Genomic DNA, 18,605 nt, shown 5'->3' on the forward strand with positions numbered 1-18,605 from the left:
TCTGAGCCTGACACCCTTGTTTGTGAGCAGGTCTTATCTCATTTGTGCTGAAAACTAGAAAGCTTGATTGTGCTTTGGTAAATGGATTAAATTCAAAGTGCACCTTTGAACATTTCTGATATGAAGGTCTCGCTGCCCCCACCCCGGCCCCCGCCCCAGCATCAATCCTCACTTCAAAGGCTCAGCCTGGTTTCTCTTGCTGCATTTATCTAGATAATAAGCGTCCAGGAGGGGCGGTGCTCGCTTCCATTACCTTAACTATTCCAACAGGAGTCAAGCGGCAAAACTATGGCCGCATTTTACCGAAAGCAGTTAAGGTCTGGCAAAGACAAAGCCGGGATTCGCTAGTCTGCACTGGCTCCACACAGGCGTTTCGCACATTTAATCATTCATTGTTAGCTATCGGAATAAACAAATCGGAAGTAACCCTTTCGATTTGGGAGCTTTCAAAGGATGTGTGATTTTTGGCAGTGGAAGCTTAACGCGCCGATGTCCGCAGGGCCAGCATGCGCCTCAGCCCCGGGGACGAGCCCGATCGATCCAGCTCAGTGCGATGTCATGTGACCTCTTTAAAAGGGGATCCAACTTCATCTTTCCACAGTGCTTCTCCCTCGTATGGCGGATCTGGTGGGAAGGGGATGGACTTGTGCCCCTTTCTAAGCTGCTATCTAGCGGATCACAAGTAAAAATGCATCGATCGTGCCTTCATCGCGGGGGAGGGTGGGGGGGGGGGCTTCCTAGTAACTCTCTTCATGGCACTGAGGTTCCAAGTGCTTCAGCATCTTGCGCCCGCCGGCACAGTGCCTGTCAGTGGTGGGGGCTTCAAAGACATGCCCAAAACGCGGTATTACACGCTCGCTCTCTGCAAAAGCTTTGAAGGAAGTATTCACTGAGAGCGAGAGGGGGGGGGGGAGAGGAAAAGCTCTCCGATTGCAAGTTTTGGGTCTTTCACGACCTTAATGTCACATGTGATAAGAAGCCTAGCATGTGACACCGGGTGTAAACGTACTGGGACATTTTTAGCGTGCCCCCTAATAGCTGAATGTGCAGGCCTCACCTGCATTTCCCCAGCTTCAGCACAGCGGCTACTGAAGCCCGAATATTTACCGACCATGACGGTGCACAGGAGACATTCTGCTGGATGGAAAACTGCCTTTAGCTGCTAGCCACGTAGCCGACCATGTGACGCGGCGTGTCCCATCCTCACACACACACACACACACACACACACACACACACACACACACACACAAAGACCAGCCACAGCATCTACGGTTTATCTGGGGTTCCATTCTAAGTGTGAAAAAATAATTGCAATCTGCTGTGGGTGTAATTCGTTTCCAAAACCCACACACATTCCGGCTACACCCACATACAGGCGAGCACACGTACCCCGCACAAATAAAATAATAAATACCGTGATAAATACTACTCTACTTGCATATCTGCTATCTGTTCCATAATTTAGCCGGCAGCTGTCTCACTCCCTCATACAGCGGAATGAAAGTAATCCTTTAATTGGCCTTTAAATGATTAGTAATCCCTAATCACAAAAGAAGTAAACAGCTCCTTTAAAGTGAGAAACAACACAGATCCTGTATAACAAATAATTAAGTACTTTGGACCTCCTACTTATATCTGCAACATATGTGAGAAGACTGTATAGACGTTCTTTAATTTCTTGAAATAGGTAATAATTCTCTGTTGTCATTTATACATCTTACTGTGACCCTACACAGGAGAAGCAGACAGAAAATGGATTTATACATTTAAACCTGCAAATCACTGCGTTTAAACGTATTAAAAATATGTCAAGGCATAACATATCCCGTTCCGAACAATTTAAAAACTGCTCAAAACTGCTACTTCAGGGTGCCTGAGCTCTGATCATTCTCTACTGTTCTCCTGTCCTTAGATGATTAATGGAAAGCGCAGCAAAAAGCACCTTTGAGCCAATTAAAACTCTCCGATAAGGGACATCGGAAACCTGACAACCGCAGGGACCGTAGACGCCATGCGTCACGCCCTGAAGCACCCGAGTCCTTCTATTACTGACACGTGTCTGTGCAGAAATAAAGCAGAAAGGACATTATGCAGATGTAGCCGTTACCTCACTCGGCCTATGATAATGGCGCATGTGATTAATTACAGGGATTTCAGTACTCTACTATTCCAGAGTGAAGGATCACCGGCTGGAAGTAGGCTTCATTTTTCTTTTTTTTTGACGTGGGGATCTGTAGTCTGGCAATTTTGGTTGCATGTTAACATTTGGGGGAAATAAAGATATTATTTACATTTTAATTATTTCACAGATGCATTTATCCAAAGTGACACATTGGAAAGTTAAGGGTCTTGCTTAAGAACCGAGTAAAATTAATCTGCTGACTATGGGATTTGAACCAGCAGCCATTTTATCCCAATGAGCCACATACCATTACCATATTATGTTTGGTCATGCCCATGCTTGCGGCTAGTTCTGTTTGTTTATATAAATAAAATAAAATAAAAAGCAGAACAGGCAGATCATCGTTCTGCCCCGTTCCCTGCTCATTTTCCCTGCTCCGTGAATTCCTTACAGCTCGTCATAACGTCCCAGCGTGATATGGCTCCATCGGCACGCGCTCGAGAAGCAATTTGCGGACGAGAGGTGGAAATCAGAAGAGGCTAATAAAAAATGATGCAGAACAGCGGGGCCCCCACCAGGCAGTCGGCAGAGTCTGCACACACTTTGGTTCACCTGCCGTAGACACTCTAGGTATCGCATAGTGCCTCTAACCTGCAGCCCCAATCCATGGTTGTGGGTTCGAATCCCAACCTAGGCTCTGTGTTTGGTATTTACACATTCTCCATCTGTTTGTGCAGGATTACCTATGGTACTACATCTCAGAGTCTGAACTAGGTACATTTGTGTTTCTAAATTGCCGTGAATGTGTGACAAAGTGGACTGGTATCCCATCAAGGGTACCCCAGCTCTGTGCCCTATGAGGATGACCTCATGACACCACCCTGGATTAGTGGCTAGGGAAAATGGACAGGAATCCCCGCTAAGTTCAATGCCCCAGGGTACAACAGCAGTGCAGTTCTTTATTTTATTCGGTCCCCGCTTGCTGACTAAAGAGGGATCCAGAACAGTCATAGCTGCTTACCCCCCAAAACAAAACAAAAAAAAAACAAGAAAAAGCCAGCATGCAAAAAAGCATTTGCATATCCCAGTATGGAGTTGGAAAAACAACAAAATTGAATAGTCAGCCTTATGCAATGTGACAGCTGTACCGCTTTGACTGACAATAAAGGCCAGAGAAGCTGAGTGAGGACTATAGGCTAAATGTGTATGAAAAAAACAATTTATATGTATAAATACTTCACTTTTTTTTGGATGTGTGCATCTTGTCTGCTTTATTCTGAACGTCCTCGCTTTGGGGTTGTCTTTGCCTGCCGTGTGCCGACACTGGCTTCTAGGTTGGTTTATAGGTGGGTTGATGCCCACAGCCGATATCAAAGATCGAAATCGGGGCTGTTCCATAAGGGGGTATTTTCTGCAAAAAATACAATGAAAATGAAAATGATAAAAAGAAAATACAATCTCCACTTTGCCGTTTAGTTTCCAAAGTCTGTTCGCAAAAACCCTGCAAAAATTAAAATAAAAATGAAATAGCACTATTTGCATTTTAATTTTCCACTCATGTATGAGTCAAATGTGAGAAATTAAAAAAATTAAATTAAAAACCCTTTTTGTCTTTTCATTTTCCAATTTGACTTTTCATTTCCTACTTTGCCTTTTCATTTTCAAGTTCACTACATGCAAATATATGTTAATCGGAGCGGGCGGTGGGCGGAGCTACGGGTCACTGCAGCACTTTCTCACTGCGTTTGCCGATTCCGTTGTCTTCGCGTTTCTTGGTGATGGTGAACCTTGTTGCCCGAACTAATGGCAAAGTCACACGCAGCTTAAGTTAGCTACTTATCTGCAGCTTCCGGTTCCTTTAGCTTTCTGACCATGGCCAAGAAACACAAAGACAACGGAATCGGCAAATGCAGTGACAAAGCGCTGCAGTGACCTGTAGCTCCGCCCACCGACCCGCTCCAATTAACATATATTTGCATGTAGTGAACATGAAAATGAAAAGTAGGAAATGAAAAGTCAAATTTGAAAATGAAAAGACAATTTTAATTTTTCACATCTGACTCATACATGAGTGGAAAATTAAAATGCAAATTTTAATTGCAAGAATTTTGCGCACAGACTAAATGGCAAAGTGGAGATTGTATTTTCTTTTTATCATTTTCATTTTCATTGTATTTTTTGCAGAAAATACCTGCCATAGTTCCAGGCATTTTTTTAACTGATCAGTAAAAACGGCCCAAACTAATGTCTGGCCTGTTTAATTTCCTGCGTCTGTCAGTTTACATCGGTTGTGCAGACTGTGTGGTTCTGTCAAGTCTGAGGCACTTGGCTTGAACCTACATACTATCACGATGGCAGCTGTGTGGAAGTTCTTCACGCTGGAAACTCTAAGTAGCCCAACAGCGACCAGCAATGTTTTCAGTGCCAAACTTTCGAGATAGCAACAGAGCATCATTTAGAACGATGAAGGACACTTGCAGAAACATCATAAGGAAGAATACTGTAAATATTGTAAAGATAGGCAGATATGAATATTGAATGCATCAGATCAGGACACCAAGTCAATGAAGACATCTGTAATTCAAGATTATTTATTGTCATCTCACCAAGTAAGGATACATGTAAACAAACATTTATGTACCTTACCCCACATGGATGAGTTAAAATATAAAACTAATAAAAAGCATCTACTGATCATTCACACTTCTGTCATGTACACCAGGATACAGGTCTATGATCACACCTTCAGCCCAGGGGAACAGTGACGGCCCCAACCAGACACTGGTGATGGATCGACCCCAAATCACAACCCCACGCCCCAAACAAAGCTGAGTGCATAAACGGGGCTGTACCTCTTAGCTATGTCAAAATATCAGTTCCCGAAAAGCCTGTTAAAATCTGCAGGTCGCTTAAAAATGATGTAAAAAGCTAATTACACAAAAAAGCCAGTGACAGCCAATTATCAATTGCACGTCAAACAGAGTGTAAACCCACTGAGAAAGCTATTTAGTAATTCTAATTATTTTTGCTCTCCCCTCACAAGGTGGACATGACACAAAAGATTATCTTGTGGAAGTGAAAAATACATCGCTCATGGCGGTAAACACATAACATAGCTCTGTTTATCTGCTACATTAAAAGGAAGACCTCTGCTGTCTCACTAAATTGGAGTCACATGAGAGCGACCCCCCCGGTAATTCTGACCTTTGCTTCTGACTGGGGGCCAGATGAGACAGCCGCCCTGTACCTCTCTGCCAGTCATGGAAATACACGCGGTTGTAACGGCCAAGGCGCTCGTGCCGCGTAGCAGCGTTCAGGAGAAATTACGGTACCCTCCTGTTGGCCGAGGGCAATGTTTTGATTAATACCTAATCAAGTGTGTCAACTCTTTGCTTCGGAAAAACGACCAAGTTAATTATGCAGCGATGGACTGGATGCCTCACAGAGACACAGATCCCTCTCACCAATACTGATGCCGCCAATTACCCGGAACTGTACTCCTTCCACGTCACGGATGTTGGGATTCTGCAGGCAGGGTCAGACCTCACTGAACAGTGTTTACACTACATATACAGGGGATGCCCAAAGTAATGGAATTGACACATAAATAAAGGGCTTTAATGTTAAAGTGACTAAATCGAAACTACGAAGATGGGTGAGAAGATGGATCTGGATCTCCATATGAACTGCTCAAAAAACGTGACATGATCTGAATTGACTTCTCCAGTCTGGCTGAAACAGACCACATACAATTCAAAGCAAGCCCTTTGATGCTTTGTGTTGGACTTCTTGCCGTAATCTGTGCTTTGGGGAACCTTTTGATGTGTGATCATTTAAAGAATGAACAACAAGAACAGTGTTGTTAGAATTACTAAACAGTTTCCTCAGTGGGTTTCCACTCTGACGGCAATACATCTAATATATGTGTAATATAAACTATACATTACAACTTTGCTTAAAAGTAGCTCCATTAGGAAGACAAGAGATCACAAGGTCTCTAATGAAGAATTCTACATAAACTGGGGGCTGTACATAGCTATGGGGGCAGTGGTCTGGCCCAGCATGTTAGGATGCTGTGTTTATGATCCGAAGGGTCAGCACAGTGTCAGCACAGTGATTTCACCATTAGGCCCTTGAGCAAGACCCTTAACCTCCAGACCTTCAATTGTTCCAGGGATTGTCTGCTTTTCCAAAACTGACAAAAATGTATGTTGCTTTGGTTAATTGTCTCTGTAATAAATGTAATGTAAATCCACCAAATGCTGGGAAAAATCTACTCTTTCCAGCAATAAAGCATGCGTGTGTGTGGTGGGGGGGGGGGGGGTGGTGGAGAACTGTCTTTAATGGCATGAGAAAAAATAAATAATTAAATTGGGATCAAATTACATTGGCGCAGTCACCCTGATGGGTATCAAATATTGACTATTAAAAAGAGTGCATTCTGGAGGGCTATTATAGGAGGGTTTCTTCATTTGGAGCTGTGAGCAAGTCGCAGATGATGAGCTGACAAAAAAACAAAAAACTTGATACTTTAATGCAGAGCACAGATTATGATTATGGACTATTCCGGCCGCAGGTTATGTGAGATGCGTGTACAAATGAGCATACCTGCTTAGAATACGGCTAACGGGCTATTTTAGACCCATTACTTATTGGGTTAAGGCTGGATAACGTGGAACAGCAGGGTAGGTTAATTCGATTATTATGCGTTAGTGTTTTCTGCTGCTCCGTCTTAAGAGACCTCTCTGTGTGTTTTAGGGGGGCTTGAAATTTGATTTTGTTTAATTTAGGGCATATAGTTTAGGCCAGGTTTTTATTTTTTCGGAGGGGTGGGTGCAAAAGTTTGTGCCCAGGGCTCTGAATGCACCAAATCTGTCAATGTGACACACTTCACATTTTTTGAGGGAATAAATTTGTTTTTTTGCTATGCCCTCAGAACCCAATTAGGAAATAATGTCCCCATGACCTTTTTTTCCCTATCGATTGCCGTCTTGACATTTAAACCGCGTTGATGCGTAGGGGGCGACGCCGTCTCTGACGAGGCATCGGTTTTCAAAAACCTTAAAGCCAGATTCCACCGGTTCGATGCGAGACGGTAGTCGGTTTCCGGCAGACCACCCACCCCACGGCGCGCCATGCTTTGATATAAAAAAGGGCGCCGTTCCAGACACGACCTTTATCACGCTGCTGCATCACAGGAAACACGTCTGATTTAACCAGGAGGAAAATCTGGGTGAATTCCCTCACGCTCTCTCACCCAGAGTAATTGGCCTGCCCTTCCACTCTTAGCCGCAAATAAACCATCGCGGTGTACATTTCAAACCATAAACCTCCAGAAGAGATGCTGCATGCATAATTTCATTCAAGCTTTCCTCTAATTGGGCTAATCAGTAATTACCTGTTCATAACTCAGAAAAATGCAAAACTCACATTTACGAAGCAGCACTGTATAGATTTATTCATTTGTTCGGGTTTTTTTCCTCTGATTTATTTATTTTTTTAATGCGGAGCTAGGTGAGTTTTTTGTGTCTTTTTATTGGGCTAATTGGAAAAGTAGCATAAGACACTGCAACAAAATCTGGGGTAAGATCTTCCCTCTGTGAGTGTAGGTCGGGCCAAATTATAACTCAGCAGCGTGCTGGAGGACTAGCAGCGAACAGACCGCGAGCCACAGACGAAACGCGTCGCCTGCTCAAGGTCGGGGGGACACAGTAGGGACGGCATCGCGGGACAATGCCGGCAAGGCCGGCCACATAATCTCACCAATCAGCCAGCGCCAGGCAATTTGCAGGAGAACGGGATAAGGGAAATAAGACGAGACCTGAATGGGCCTTGGCGTTAAGGAGGAAGACACCAATAACACCCGTTTCAGATAAGCAGCAATCGGATGAAAGGGACATCCAGAATATTCTTCGATCAGAAGACCACCATAAGAATGTCAGTGATCAGTTGGATGCTGGATGCTACCGGTTCTGTAAGGTCATGCGGGCCAATAACCGGTGTCTACATCTGCCTCCAGCAGGCAAATAGCTTCTTTTGGTCTTTTACCTTCATTCATCTGCCAGTATCTCCCTCCATCACTTATGGCCAATAAACTTATGGGCAAAAAAATAAAATAATAATAAAAAAAAAACCTTTCTCTACTCCCTCACTTTGCATCTCCCCCAGCAAGAGAGGAAATAAAAAATGTAAGGGACGACATTTATAGTCCTAACCCTGGCTGGAGAGAATGACCCACGGCCGATCCGCTCATCAATTACGGGAATATTTCACAATGGCAGCGAAAAACAAGATGATCGTCATCAGTGTGTGTGCGTGAAAGTGTTCCTCATGTAATATAAAAACAAAATTGAAATTCACAGACATTTCCCTGAAGCCAGACAGGTTACCTGCATGTTTTTTTGATATAAAGAGCAGCGTTTGACATTCACAGATCACTCGGCTTCTCTTCTGTGGCGTTTCCTACGGTCACTCAAAAACCGAAAAAAAAAACAGATTTGTGATTCCTCCACTTTCTGGGTACTTTCTGACTGCACAAGTTCAAGTACGGATGGGTTAGCCACGCCCCCCTCCCCACCATGCCCCCCCCCCCGGCCATCACGCGTGTGTGCGGAAGCCGCCACTGTCCCCATTGTTTGCCCACGAGAATCTGCCTGTGGAGATAATGACACATTTCAGAAGCTATTCTGCGCGGCCGACGGAGCTCACCGGGAAACGGTGAAGCCAGGTTTACCTCGATTCGGCCAGAGTCTCCCAGACAAACAGGAACCCCAGAGAGCCCCCCACTCAAGCATCGCATATGGCCTGACATCCTATTGATATCCATCTCATTCTCTATCATACTCTCAGCAGTTGCCAGGTCTAGTAGACTGCTGCTCTGTGAAGGCCCCTCACGTCTCGATCCAATATAATGACCCTCCCTCTCTCACTTCCTCTTCCCCTGAGGTATTTCACGGTACCACACTTCCCCCAGAAGTATAGCTTCATTTCTGTGGAATCCAGCGGCCGCCGGCTTCGAGGGAGGCTCAGGCGAAACTCAAGACGGTCACCGTGTGAACTAAGGCAAACAACAATGGCTACGCTGGAATCCAGAGATGCCGGATCGCCCGGTAATTATGATTTTCGGCACAATGGATGAATAGCTGGCCCCTAGAACCTGCACAGCACCTCTCCCTGAGGGCCTGGGACTTAAACTGAAAGTAAACCCTCTCCCCAGAAGGGGGATGCTGACTGATGGTAGCTGACATCTCCAATTCGCGGCACAAAGGTCTATAATCCATGGCCGCATTTCGTGTGACTTGATTTATCGGAGGAGGTGATCGATGTTGGGGCCCGTCGATGGGGAAATCGGTTCATTCGGAGTAGAGCGGCTCAGTACGCGAAATAGCTACCGTCCAATCCAACCGATGCAATGCTCCCAAAACAGCTTCCCAGAGGGTGAAAGTCAGACACACGGCGACTGAGATGAGCTAATTACATCCAAGGGCACGAGTATAGGGTGCCTCAGAATCCCAGAATATAGATTTTAGACATGGAAATAAACTTCTTCGCATATGGAAATTCACATTTAATGTGCCACAGGGTAGATTTTTCTCTATCCATCCATTCGTTTTTACTTAAATGTGCTCTGCCGGTTTATACAGCTGGGTGCGTAGGAAGTGATGCAAGTTAAGTGCCTTTGCGAAGGGTACTGGCACACTTTGACTCCAAAGCCTCCATGACGTGTCCTGCTACAGTACAGAGGACTGCCGATTCTCCCAGGATGAGCTCCAGCGTATCTACCCACCTGCCCTTGGATGCCGGCGCTTAGCTCTGCGGAAGAGGAAATCCATGGAGCATAGATTCGGCGACCCCAGGAACGCTGGCCGGCTCACAGCAGACGCGATGGATCGTGCTACGCTAAAGGTGGCCTGGCCACAGACAGTGCTGAGTTTACGGTTTAATATCAGCGCGAGGGGAGATTAACGTGCGGCCAGCCCGGGTAAATAGTTGTTTCAAGACATAAGAAGCACAAATGCCAACTATCGAAGACGGGAAGTTAAACTTTACGATGCATAATTCACGACGACACGAGCGGCACTTAAAGTGAAATGCTGCTGTGAACCAGAACTGTTAAATTATTAACGGCGAGGCCTGCGATTTCGGGCTGACATTTCGCCTGCGATGCCTCTGCTCCGAACGCTAAGAGGAAGCGGTGGATGAGGATTTGTGGCGTGGAGGACACCACCTGCCCCCATCCCGTCCCAGGGGGCAGTTCTAGCATTTTTCTAAGGTGGAGGCCATAATTCAAATGGAGCGGTCAACCTTATCATTAGCGAATGATATGATTTGAATCGGTGAGTGACAAGTGCCCCCAGCTGGGACCAGTGCCCCCGTGGCCCCACCCCAGTATACACCCCAGCCTGATACTCCTGTCAACCACCTTAGTGCTCAGTCATACACCTTCACCATAGCAATATAGCGCCTTTTGAGGCCAATCTTGTCACTTGTAAGAGGATGACATTCTGTTGGCTCCCCATTATGAGGAATAAACATAAAAATTCACAATCGCGCCCTTACCGGAACCTGAACCGGGTCGATATATCGACCCCCCCCCCCCGTCACCCAAGGCGCCCAAAGCCCTCCTGATGCCCGCCTTCCCGCTGAGAACAAGCCTCTGACCGGGGAAAACATCGCTGGGCACTTTGGCGTAGCTCCCCGCAGCTTTGCCTAATCGATGGCTTGATTAAATGTCAGCCGTCAGTCATTTGCACGCTGCATGCGGTACGCACCATTAATTTGTGGAAGAAGAAGAAAAACAATCTGTTCTAACTGATAATATTGACTCCACTGGCCGGTTCAGCCTCTACCGTGCCAAATACGGGCGCAGGTCTTATCAGGAGACAGGAGCCGGGAAGGAAACAGGAAATGCCGCTGTCAGACGACAGTGACAAACCTACATCACAGCAGACTAAATCCTGGGATTACAATCGGAAGCAAGTGGTAGCCCATAGTAAATAACTCTATAAGTACCGCTTCTGAAACATGGTCAAGGAACAAAAAAAAACGATTCACTCGACTAAATAATGGAGGATTCCATTCACCTGGCTTTCAGAGTCAGGCGGGGAGTCAAAGTTGGGCTATGAGGCAAAGTCAGAGTCAGGTGGAGAGTCAGAGTTAGAGTTAGACTGAATATCGGAGTCAGAGTGTGATGCAGAGTCAAAGGCAGTCTGGAAGTCAGAGTAAGAATCAGCATTGGACTAGAAGTCAAAGTCAGACAGAGTAGGACTGTCAAATCAGGCTGTGGACTAGAGCTAGAATCAGAGTCGAACTGAATATTCAGAGTAAGGCTGTGAGGCAGTGTCAGAGGTAAGCTAGATGTCAGAGTCAGTATCAAACTATGAATCATTCAGCCATGTTGTAGAAAAAGTAATTAAAAACCACAGGCCGGGACTCACTTCTCTTCTCCAAGCCAAACTGGTGCTGCTGGTCCCCCTTGCCCAGGCCGTCCGCCGCATAGCTGCCCCGGGAGCCGTACTCCTCCTCGGTGTTGCTGTCGGAGAACCGGTCGAGGTGCTGGCCCAGGTGCTCCTCATCTTCGCCGTCGTAGTCATCCAGGATGGGCGTCTCGCGGATGGGCATGCCGATGACGGAGCCGTGGGGGGGCAGGCGGGCCTGCGGGCCCAGCAGCACCGACGGGATGTAGTGGATCTCGTGCGTGGCCTCCGTGCTGGCGCTCTTCTGCGGCGGGCGGCGGCGCCGGCACCAGCGGTGCCGTGTGTAGAGCACCAGCGTGAAGAGCAGGATGACGAGCAGCAGAGCGATGAGGCCTCCCTGGGACAGCAGACAAACATGGAGCCTCAGAACCCACACTGCAAACCAACCACAGTAACATTAGGTTTTCACATGTGACCGGAAGGTCATTGGTTCAAATCCCAGCATCGACAGACTGATCTCAACATTGGGTCCCTGAGCAAGACCCCTAACCCCAATTGCTCCAGGGATTCTTGCCCTGCTTTCTCAAATGTTTGTTGCTTTAGATAAAAGCATCTGCTAAAAAAATAAAACGCTCAAAAAAAAAAATTAGGAGCATTCAAACACTCAATGCATTGTGATGAGCAGAATATTTTAACCACTTCAGACAGAAATTTCCCAGCAACCTCAGAGTATGAAACACACCAGTATTTAAGCAGCACTTAACACATGAGGGTGCTTCTCATCCATACACAAAACAATTACACACTTGGCAGCCATTTCTAATGTAAACTGGTAGAATCTGAATTTAAGTACAGCTTGGCTAACTGTTAGACAGCTCGGGACCTTGTATCAATGTGGAGAAGAGGAAATGAAGACGCTCTCACAGGAATTTCACTTCCAGATTTACATGAGAATCGCAGGACTTGACATTACATTCTCCTTTGGTGGAACATACAAGCCCGAGCGCAAATTGCCCCTCTTTCAAGGTGTCCAGCAGGCTTGCCAAGCACACTGGTGCTGTGCCGACCTCCAGCGCAGTGCTAAGGATGGATCTCCTCCCTCCGTCTCCATGGCTCACAGTGTGACCCCAAAGTCAAACGTGCCGTCCAGCCTCCTCAGCGCTCCTCCATCCGGCCGTCCTCCCACTCCTCCCGCGACCTTCCAGGCTGCAGAGGTCCTGCCACGTTCCCACTGTTCTACTCCTGACTGCAGGCAATGCGTGTTACCCCTCCCCCCTATCCACGCCCCCACACAGCCTCAACACCCCCCCCCCCCACCCTTCTCCATTAAGCAGTACAGAGACAAATTGAAACTTCACGGTCATTTCCACGTCCATCCAGGGAACATACTGCAGCTCCTCACCATTGTCCGCTCGCTGAATTATTCAAACTTGGTGGACCCATTACTGCCAGTTGTCAGTATGTTATAAAAATAGGAAAAAAACACATGATCCCCCGTCAAAAGACATAGAGGATATACACCACTTCTGACACCATCTGTGAGAAGACAGGCTGAACACCAGCGAAAACAAACGAATCAATGTAAGTCTTGAATTCATGGAAAAACCAACACATTCTAAGCACACCAAACACATGGCCCACAAACAGCATCTCAGTCGTGCACAGACCTCTAAATAACTCTGCACCCTGCACAGAGGTTTTTGTATTTTCACCAGCATACCAAACAAAGCAGAGATATTGTATCGTATAAAAAGCCTGAATCATCACGTGATTGATACGTGCCCTTAAGACATGAATGAAAAAATGCATTCACAAAATATTCAAAAGCCTGAATTCACACAGAAAAGCAGTCATTCCCATATACCGTACCTGGAATTACGTAACACACAGAATTAGAAATGAGGAGCCAACATACTGCTGTAGATGTTTTGCGTGGACTAACATAGAGCAGAGCATACAGAACATTGTAACATAACACAGATTGACCACTACAAATACTATAAATATTGGTCTGTAGGATTTCCAGAACAATAACAAGACAAAACAACTGACCAGAAGAACTAGTGACCAAAAAGTAGCAGCATGAATTTTTGTTAAAAATGGGTATTGATACTACAAATCTAGTCTTTCAGTATGCATGTCACATCCACCAGAACAACAGATAATACGAATGAGCTGCTCTCCTTGGGTTGGCTTGTCTAACCCCGCAAGTTGAGCTGGTTTAAAGTCCAGAGAAGCAGGTGTATGTAATATCAAACGGCGAGGAACAGAGAAGTTCACCCGTGGTTCAAAGTACTAACTAGATCCAAGCCTACTTAAACTCTCACTGCACACAAATCCTGTGAGGGTTTGTAATGGCATCTGAAGGCTGGCACAAAATTTTCATGTAGTGGAAGTATTTCACGGTGGAAGTTAGCCAGAGGCACTCGAAAACGGGTGTGCAGTAAAATTTTACTCGCTCCTACAGCTCCAGGCACTGGGTAAAGAATTTCACAATAACATTAAATGAGAGAGTCGGCATGCGATGGTGCAACTGAGAGCACCACGGTACCACTGCAACAAAGCAGGCGTCCAGCTCCACTCCGCTCTGCCGGTAAAGTTCATTAGCCAGAGCAACTGAAGCGGTGGTCAGGTGAAAGCCATTGGCAATGCGGTAGGGCACTGCGTTGCCTGTGAAACGTCTCTAACCAAATATTCGACCTCAGATAAGGGCAACATTTTTGCACACGTTTTCACGCCCATAAATATACTGTAGTAATGTGGGAACAAGATTTAACACTCTATGAACATTTTATTGCACAGTAAAGGTAAATTGAAAGAGCAAAATGAGCATCAGAAAGACCAGATGACTTGGTCATATTAGTTTTCTGAGATACATTACAATATTTGTTTCTGTATTATCAGTTTTTATTACCATTACTTCTCCTCTTTGGAGATCATCCAGTTGTGCTCCTTATTGTAATACCCTTGGTGAGATGGGTGGAGAGATCCGTATCAGATAGGGCAGACAGAGACAGGCTGAGAGCCTCAGAGTCACATTCTCACTGCTACAGGACAAGTGGAACTGTAATGTGAGAGAACAGCAAATACCAAAGGCAGTAACAACTCTCTGCCTATTTTGCACATTAAAATGACTAGTGGAGTAGGTGACACCCGCTTTGCTAGGTGACTCTGTGTAGTGTTGGCCAGGAAAATAGTGGGTGTGATTAGGTCCTGTATGATTACTGTGTTTGTGCATATGTCTGGTTGATTATGATTATAATGGGTTTATTACTTAATTATGATAACATTGTGCATTAAGTTTATCCATAGGCCTAAGAATATTCATGTAATCATTCATTGTTTTACAACTATAACTATGCCGTAACCAGTCACAGAGTGGCAATTCAACCTCTACAGTCAAAAGGCCTTCCATGTTAAGCGTACAATCAGGCGTATCATCAGGTGTGTGGTGTGCAGATGTGCTCGAATGTGATTGGTCTGTTCGAGTATGTGGAAATGCAGATGTGCTTGAATGTGATTGGTCTGTGTGAGAGTATAGCAATAGCATTGTTTGAACGTGATCGGTGTGTTCAGGTGTGAAATGAAACTAGAGTTCTATTTGCCTTTTATTCAAGTATGAGGGCAGGTACAATGCAATGTGTATTTCCACATCTTGCACGCTCTTTTCTTTAAAGACATACAGCATTAGTTCAAATACAAGAACTCGTGGCCATAGGTGGAAATTAGCGGGAGAACATTTCAAACTGGATTTAAGGAAGCACTTCTTTACACAGCGTGTAGTCAGAGTATGGAAGTCTTCCTGATAACGTAGTGCAAGCTGAATCCTTGGGTTCCTTTAAATCAGAGCTAGATAAGATTTTAACAACTCTGAGCTATTAGTTAAATTCTCCCCAAGCGAGCTCGATGGGCCGAATGGCCTCCTTTCGTTTGTATAGTTCTTATGTTCTTATGTTCTTAGAAAGACGTAGAGGTGAGAGGCAAACTTGGGGTCGGAACCCAAGGTCAGCCATCCATCCATCTGAGCTTTTTTCAGAATGTTAAGGGCCTTACTCAAGGGTTCAATAAAAATGCAACCAGTCAGCCAAACACTGGGTTCAAACTGGTGACCTTCCAATCAAAGGCACAGAGGAATAACCTGCCCCCACCCTCTGAGGACAGAAATGTGTATAAATGTGATCAGTGTTCAGGTGTGTGGGAATGGGGCTGCATTTAAATGCAGCTAGGATGTTTTTATGTCTGATTGTGAGGGGATGCCCAAGACTATATACCGGGTTTGTGGCTCTTGTGGGAGAGCCAGCGTGGATTTTAACACACTCTTTCAATAAATAGCGTTAAAATTCAGTTGGTTTCCCCTGAGTGTTTTTGCCAGGTTAGTCTGGGCTACTCAGCCAGCCTACGGCAGAAACTCAGAGGCAATACTTTGAACATTGCTGAGGTCTCCTTAGCATGATTCCTCTGCTCATGGCAAGAATCTAGATCTAGTCACATGGAGTTGCTCTTTTCTGCATGTTCTGCTGGTTAAACTTTATAAACTTCATCAACTTAGTAGTACCACTGAATGAGGTAAATAAACTGATGAATACTTGTGTAAAAAGCTACCTTGCTTGAGGTAACATCACCTAACATGATGAAATGTTTATCCATTTATTTCTGCAATCCCACTGTAAAAGTTGTCTTAGGAATCCCCTAAAACTGGGTAGATTTCAGTTTTAAACAGAGTAGGATTCCAGCGGAGAAGTCAAAGTTGGGGTCCATTTCAGTGCTGGTTTCCATCCAGAATAAAATCCTATAAGTTCCTTAAATGAGATACAAACGTAAAGGAAAAACAGAATGATCACTTGTAGAAATCTATTACAATGCATAGAATCGAGATGCAAAAAAGGTTCTGTTAAAGGCATATTATTTTTAAAGTTTCTAATAGTTTTGATGCAGACGAATAAAAATGATCAACCATAAAACTAAATTACCAGTCCTTCCATAAATGTACTTCTCCAATAGCACAGAATTGCTTTTCAATTGGTTTTGTGCTTCTGATTTAGTTCTTTTTTAATAAGGAAATTGCACAGGCATATAATTGGAAAAAATCGATACGTGACTCCAAGAGCTACGTCGTTAATGCATTAAACAAGCATAACGTTGACGTTCCCAAGTCACTGAAATGAAATTAACGCTAAAGGCCATTTTGTTAGCTAATTACCTGTTCCTCAATCAATACGTCCTCGAATAATGTTAGCTACATTAGCACGGGGGAGTAGGCGAGCAGGACCACCGGCCACTTTACGGTACTGAATCGCGCGTCTGCAGCTGAACTACACGGTAAAAAAAAAAAACGAACTAGAAACACGGGCGACCCGTTTTGCACCTGTTCAGTTTCGTTCCGCCATCTGGGCACCGGGGGTTGCAGGTTCCAGGTCTGGCAACCTTTTCCAGGCAATTAAAGAGTTACGGCGCTTTATAATTCGAGGAATTAATTAGAAGTGCATTAACTCATAGCCTTAACGCGGTGAGTCTCCCGGTGGGGAGGGGGGCAGCCATCCGCAAGTGGGACTTCGTCTTCGGGTTCCGGAAATGGCCGAGCGCCGCTCGGGGGGGGGAGGTCCACCTCAGTGCGGAGTGCACAGCCCACGCTCCTATCCCATGCCGTCTCCCAGCGTGGCGTTAAAGTGCCATGTGTCCGGGCAGCTGCCACCTCTTCTCCCAAACCCATGGAAAATCACAAACACTAACACTAAGTCTGCTACACCACATGCATCCCCTCCCCCCCCACAATGTGCCCCCCCACGTATCGTTTTTAGGTGGTCATACACTGAAAGCCATGTGTTGCGTCCTGTTTACATGGGGCGCTCTCCAATCATGTGCTATTATTACAAATTATTATTACTCTGCTGCTTAGCCAAAGCTTTTAGCCTTGTGCCTACAATTTAACCTGTTTTTATAACGGGATGTTTTAATGGCACCGCTGAGGTTCTGTGCCTTGCTCAAGGGTACAAGTTCCCAGCATATTAACAAATTAACATGCAAATAAATAAATGGGCCCATATAAGCGGTTCCTCAGAGTGCTGTATCCACGACAAGTGAAGATAATTCATAATAATTCAGTACTAATTTGCTGTTACTAAATATAATGTCGGGGAGAATTCTGACTGGTCTCTTCACTCATAAAAGGTAATTTCATTTATATTAAGTTCCGAGGCTTAAAATCTATAAATAAGTTTTATGATGAACACGTGGAATTTCTTGTGGAGTTACCCACATCCAGAAGCAAACCAGTCTTTGAAGTACACACTAATCTAGTTAGTAGCCAACACACAATAGGATACATTTAATACTGGTTTCTCTTCACCAGGGAGAATTATAAAGACTGGTCTGCTTTTCCATTACAGGTTTTTTCGTGTCCAACTCAGGACAGAGACAAGACACAATTCAGTGATTCGGGGAATTACTTTCTCATTAGTGAATAGTGTGTTCAGTGGACTGGAGACAAAGGCCAGTACAGAATTTCAGCAGAACAATACATGCAGAGAATGTTATCCAGCTATTAGAAGAGAGCAGCAGTGCTCACGTAAATAGCCTTTAATATCGAGGGCTATTTTCTTCATTTTTAAAATCAATTTACATGTCATCTATCGGCATAATTACTTGGTAAAGCCTGTGTGCGCAGATTTAGCAAGTAGGCTGATTTTCTACTTCAGTGAGAGAACATTTGGACTTGCAATGGATATGTAGCGGCATCCAACCTGGAAACTAAACTCTCCGTATTAGAAACAATACTGTACATTGCTGTGTTTTGCTTGAAGGGCATCATTGTGCCGCAACTAGCATATAAGTCAAAGTGTCCTCAATAAGGTCTTCCTGAAGATGGTGCATGTAGGCTTTATTATAAACTCTTGTGTCCAGTTGACATTTCACACTCATTTTCCACTTCAAGTACTGTGAAAATCCTCCCTCTGTCACTTCCTGTTTGCATGTTGCACTATGGGGAACGTTATTTTGTGTTGCTGCATACCTGTATAGAGATCCTACGACAATAAAGCTCACTTGACTTAATTTGTTATTGACTA

At 45.0% G+C, this 18,605-nt stretch overlaps 1 protein-coding gene across 3 annotated transcripts in view; it reads right to left on the minus strand.

The window, feature by feature from the left end:
- LOC111843458 (astrotactin-2-like) overlaps positions 1-18,605 on the minus strand; it is a 285,762-nt gene that overhangs the window by 182,956 nt on the left and 84,201 nt on the right. The window contains exons 1-2 of one of the 3 annotated variants that reach the window (XM_023811082.2): positions 16,907-17,060; positions 11,563-11,938 (exon numbers count right to left, since the gene is read on the minus strand). In XM_023811082.2, the coding sequence (XP_023666850.1) occupies positions 11,563-11,746 (184 nt within the window). In that variant the 5' untranslated portion in view covers positions 11,747-11,938; positions 16,907-17,060. Of the gene's footprint in view, positions 1-11,562; positions 11,939-16,741; positions 16,763-16,906; positions 17,061-18,605 lie in introns of those variants that run through there. The other 2 variants (XM_072714759.1, XM_023811080.2) reach the window with 2 other exon arrangements.

This window comes from Paramormyrops kingsleyae, chromosome 7 (genome assembly GCF_048594095.1).
Source record: "Paramormyrops kingsleyae isolate MSU_618 chromosome 7, PKINGS_0.4, whole genome shotgun sequence".
Lineage (NCBI taxonomy): Eukaryota > Metazoa > Chordata > Actinopteri > Osteoglossiformes > Mormyridae > Paramormyrops > Paramormyrops kingsleyae.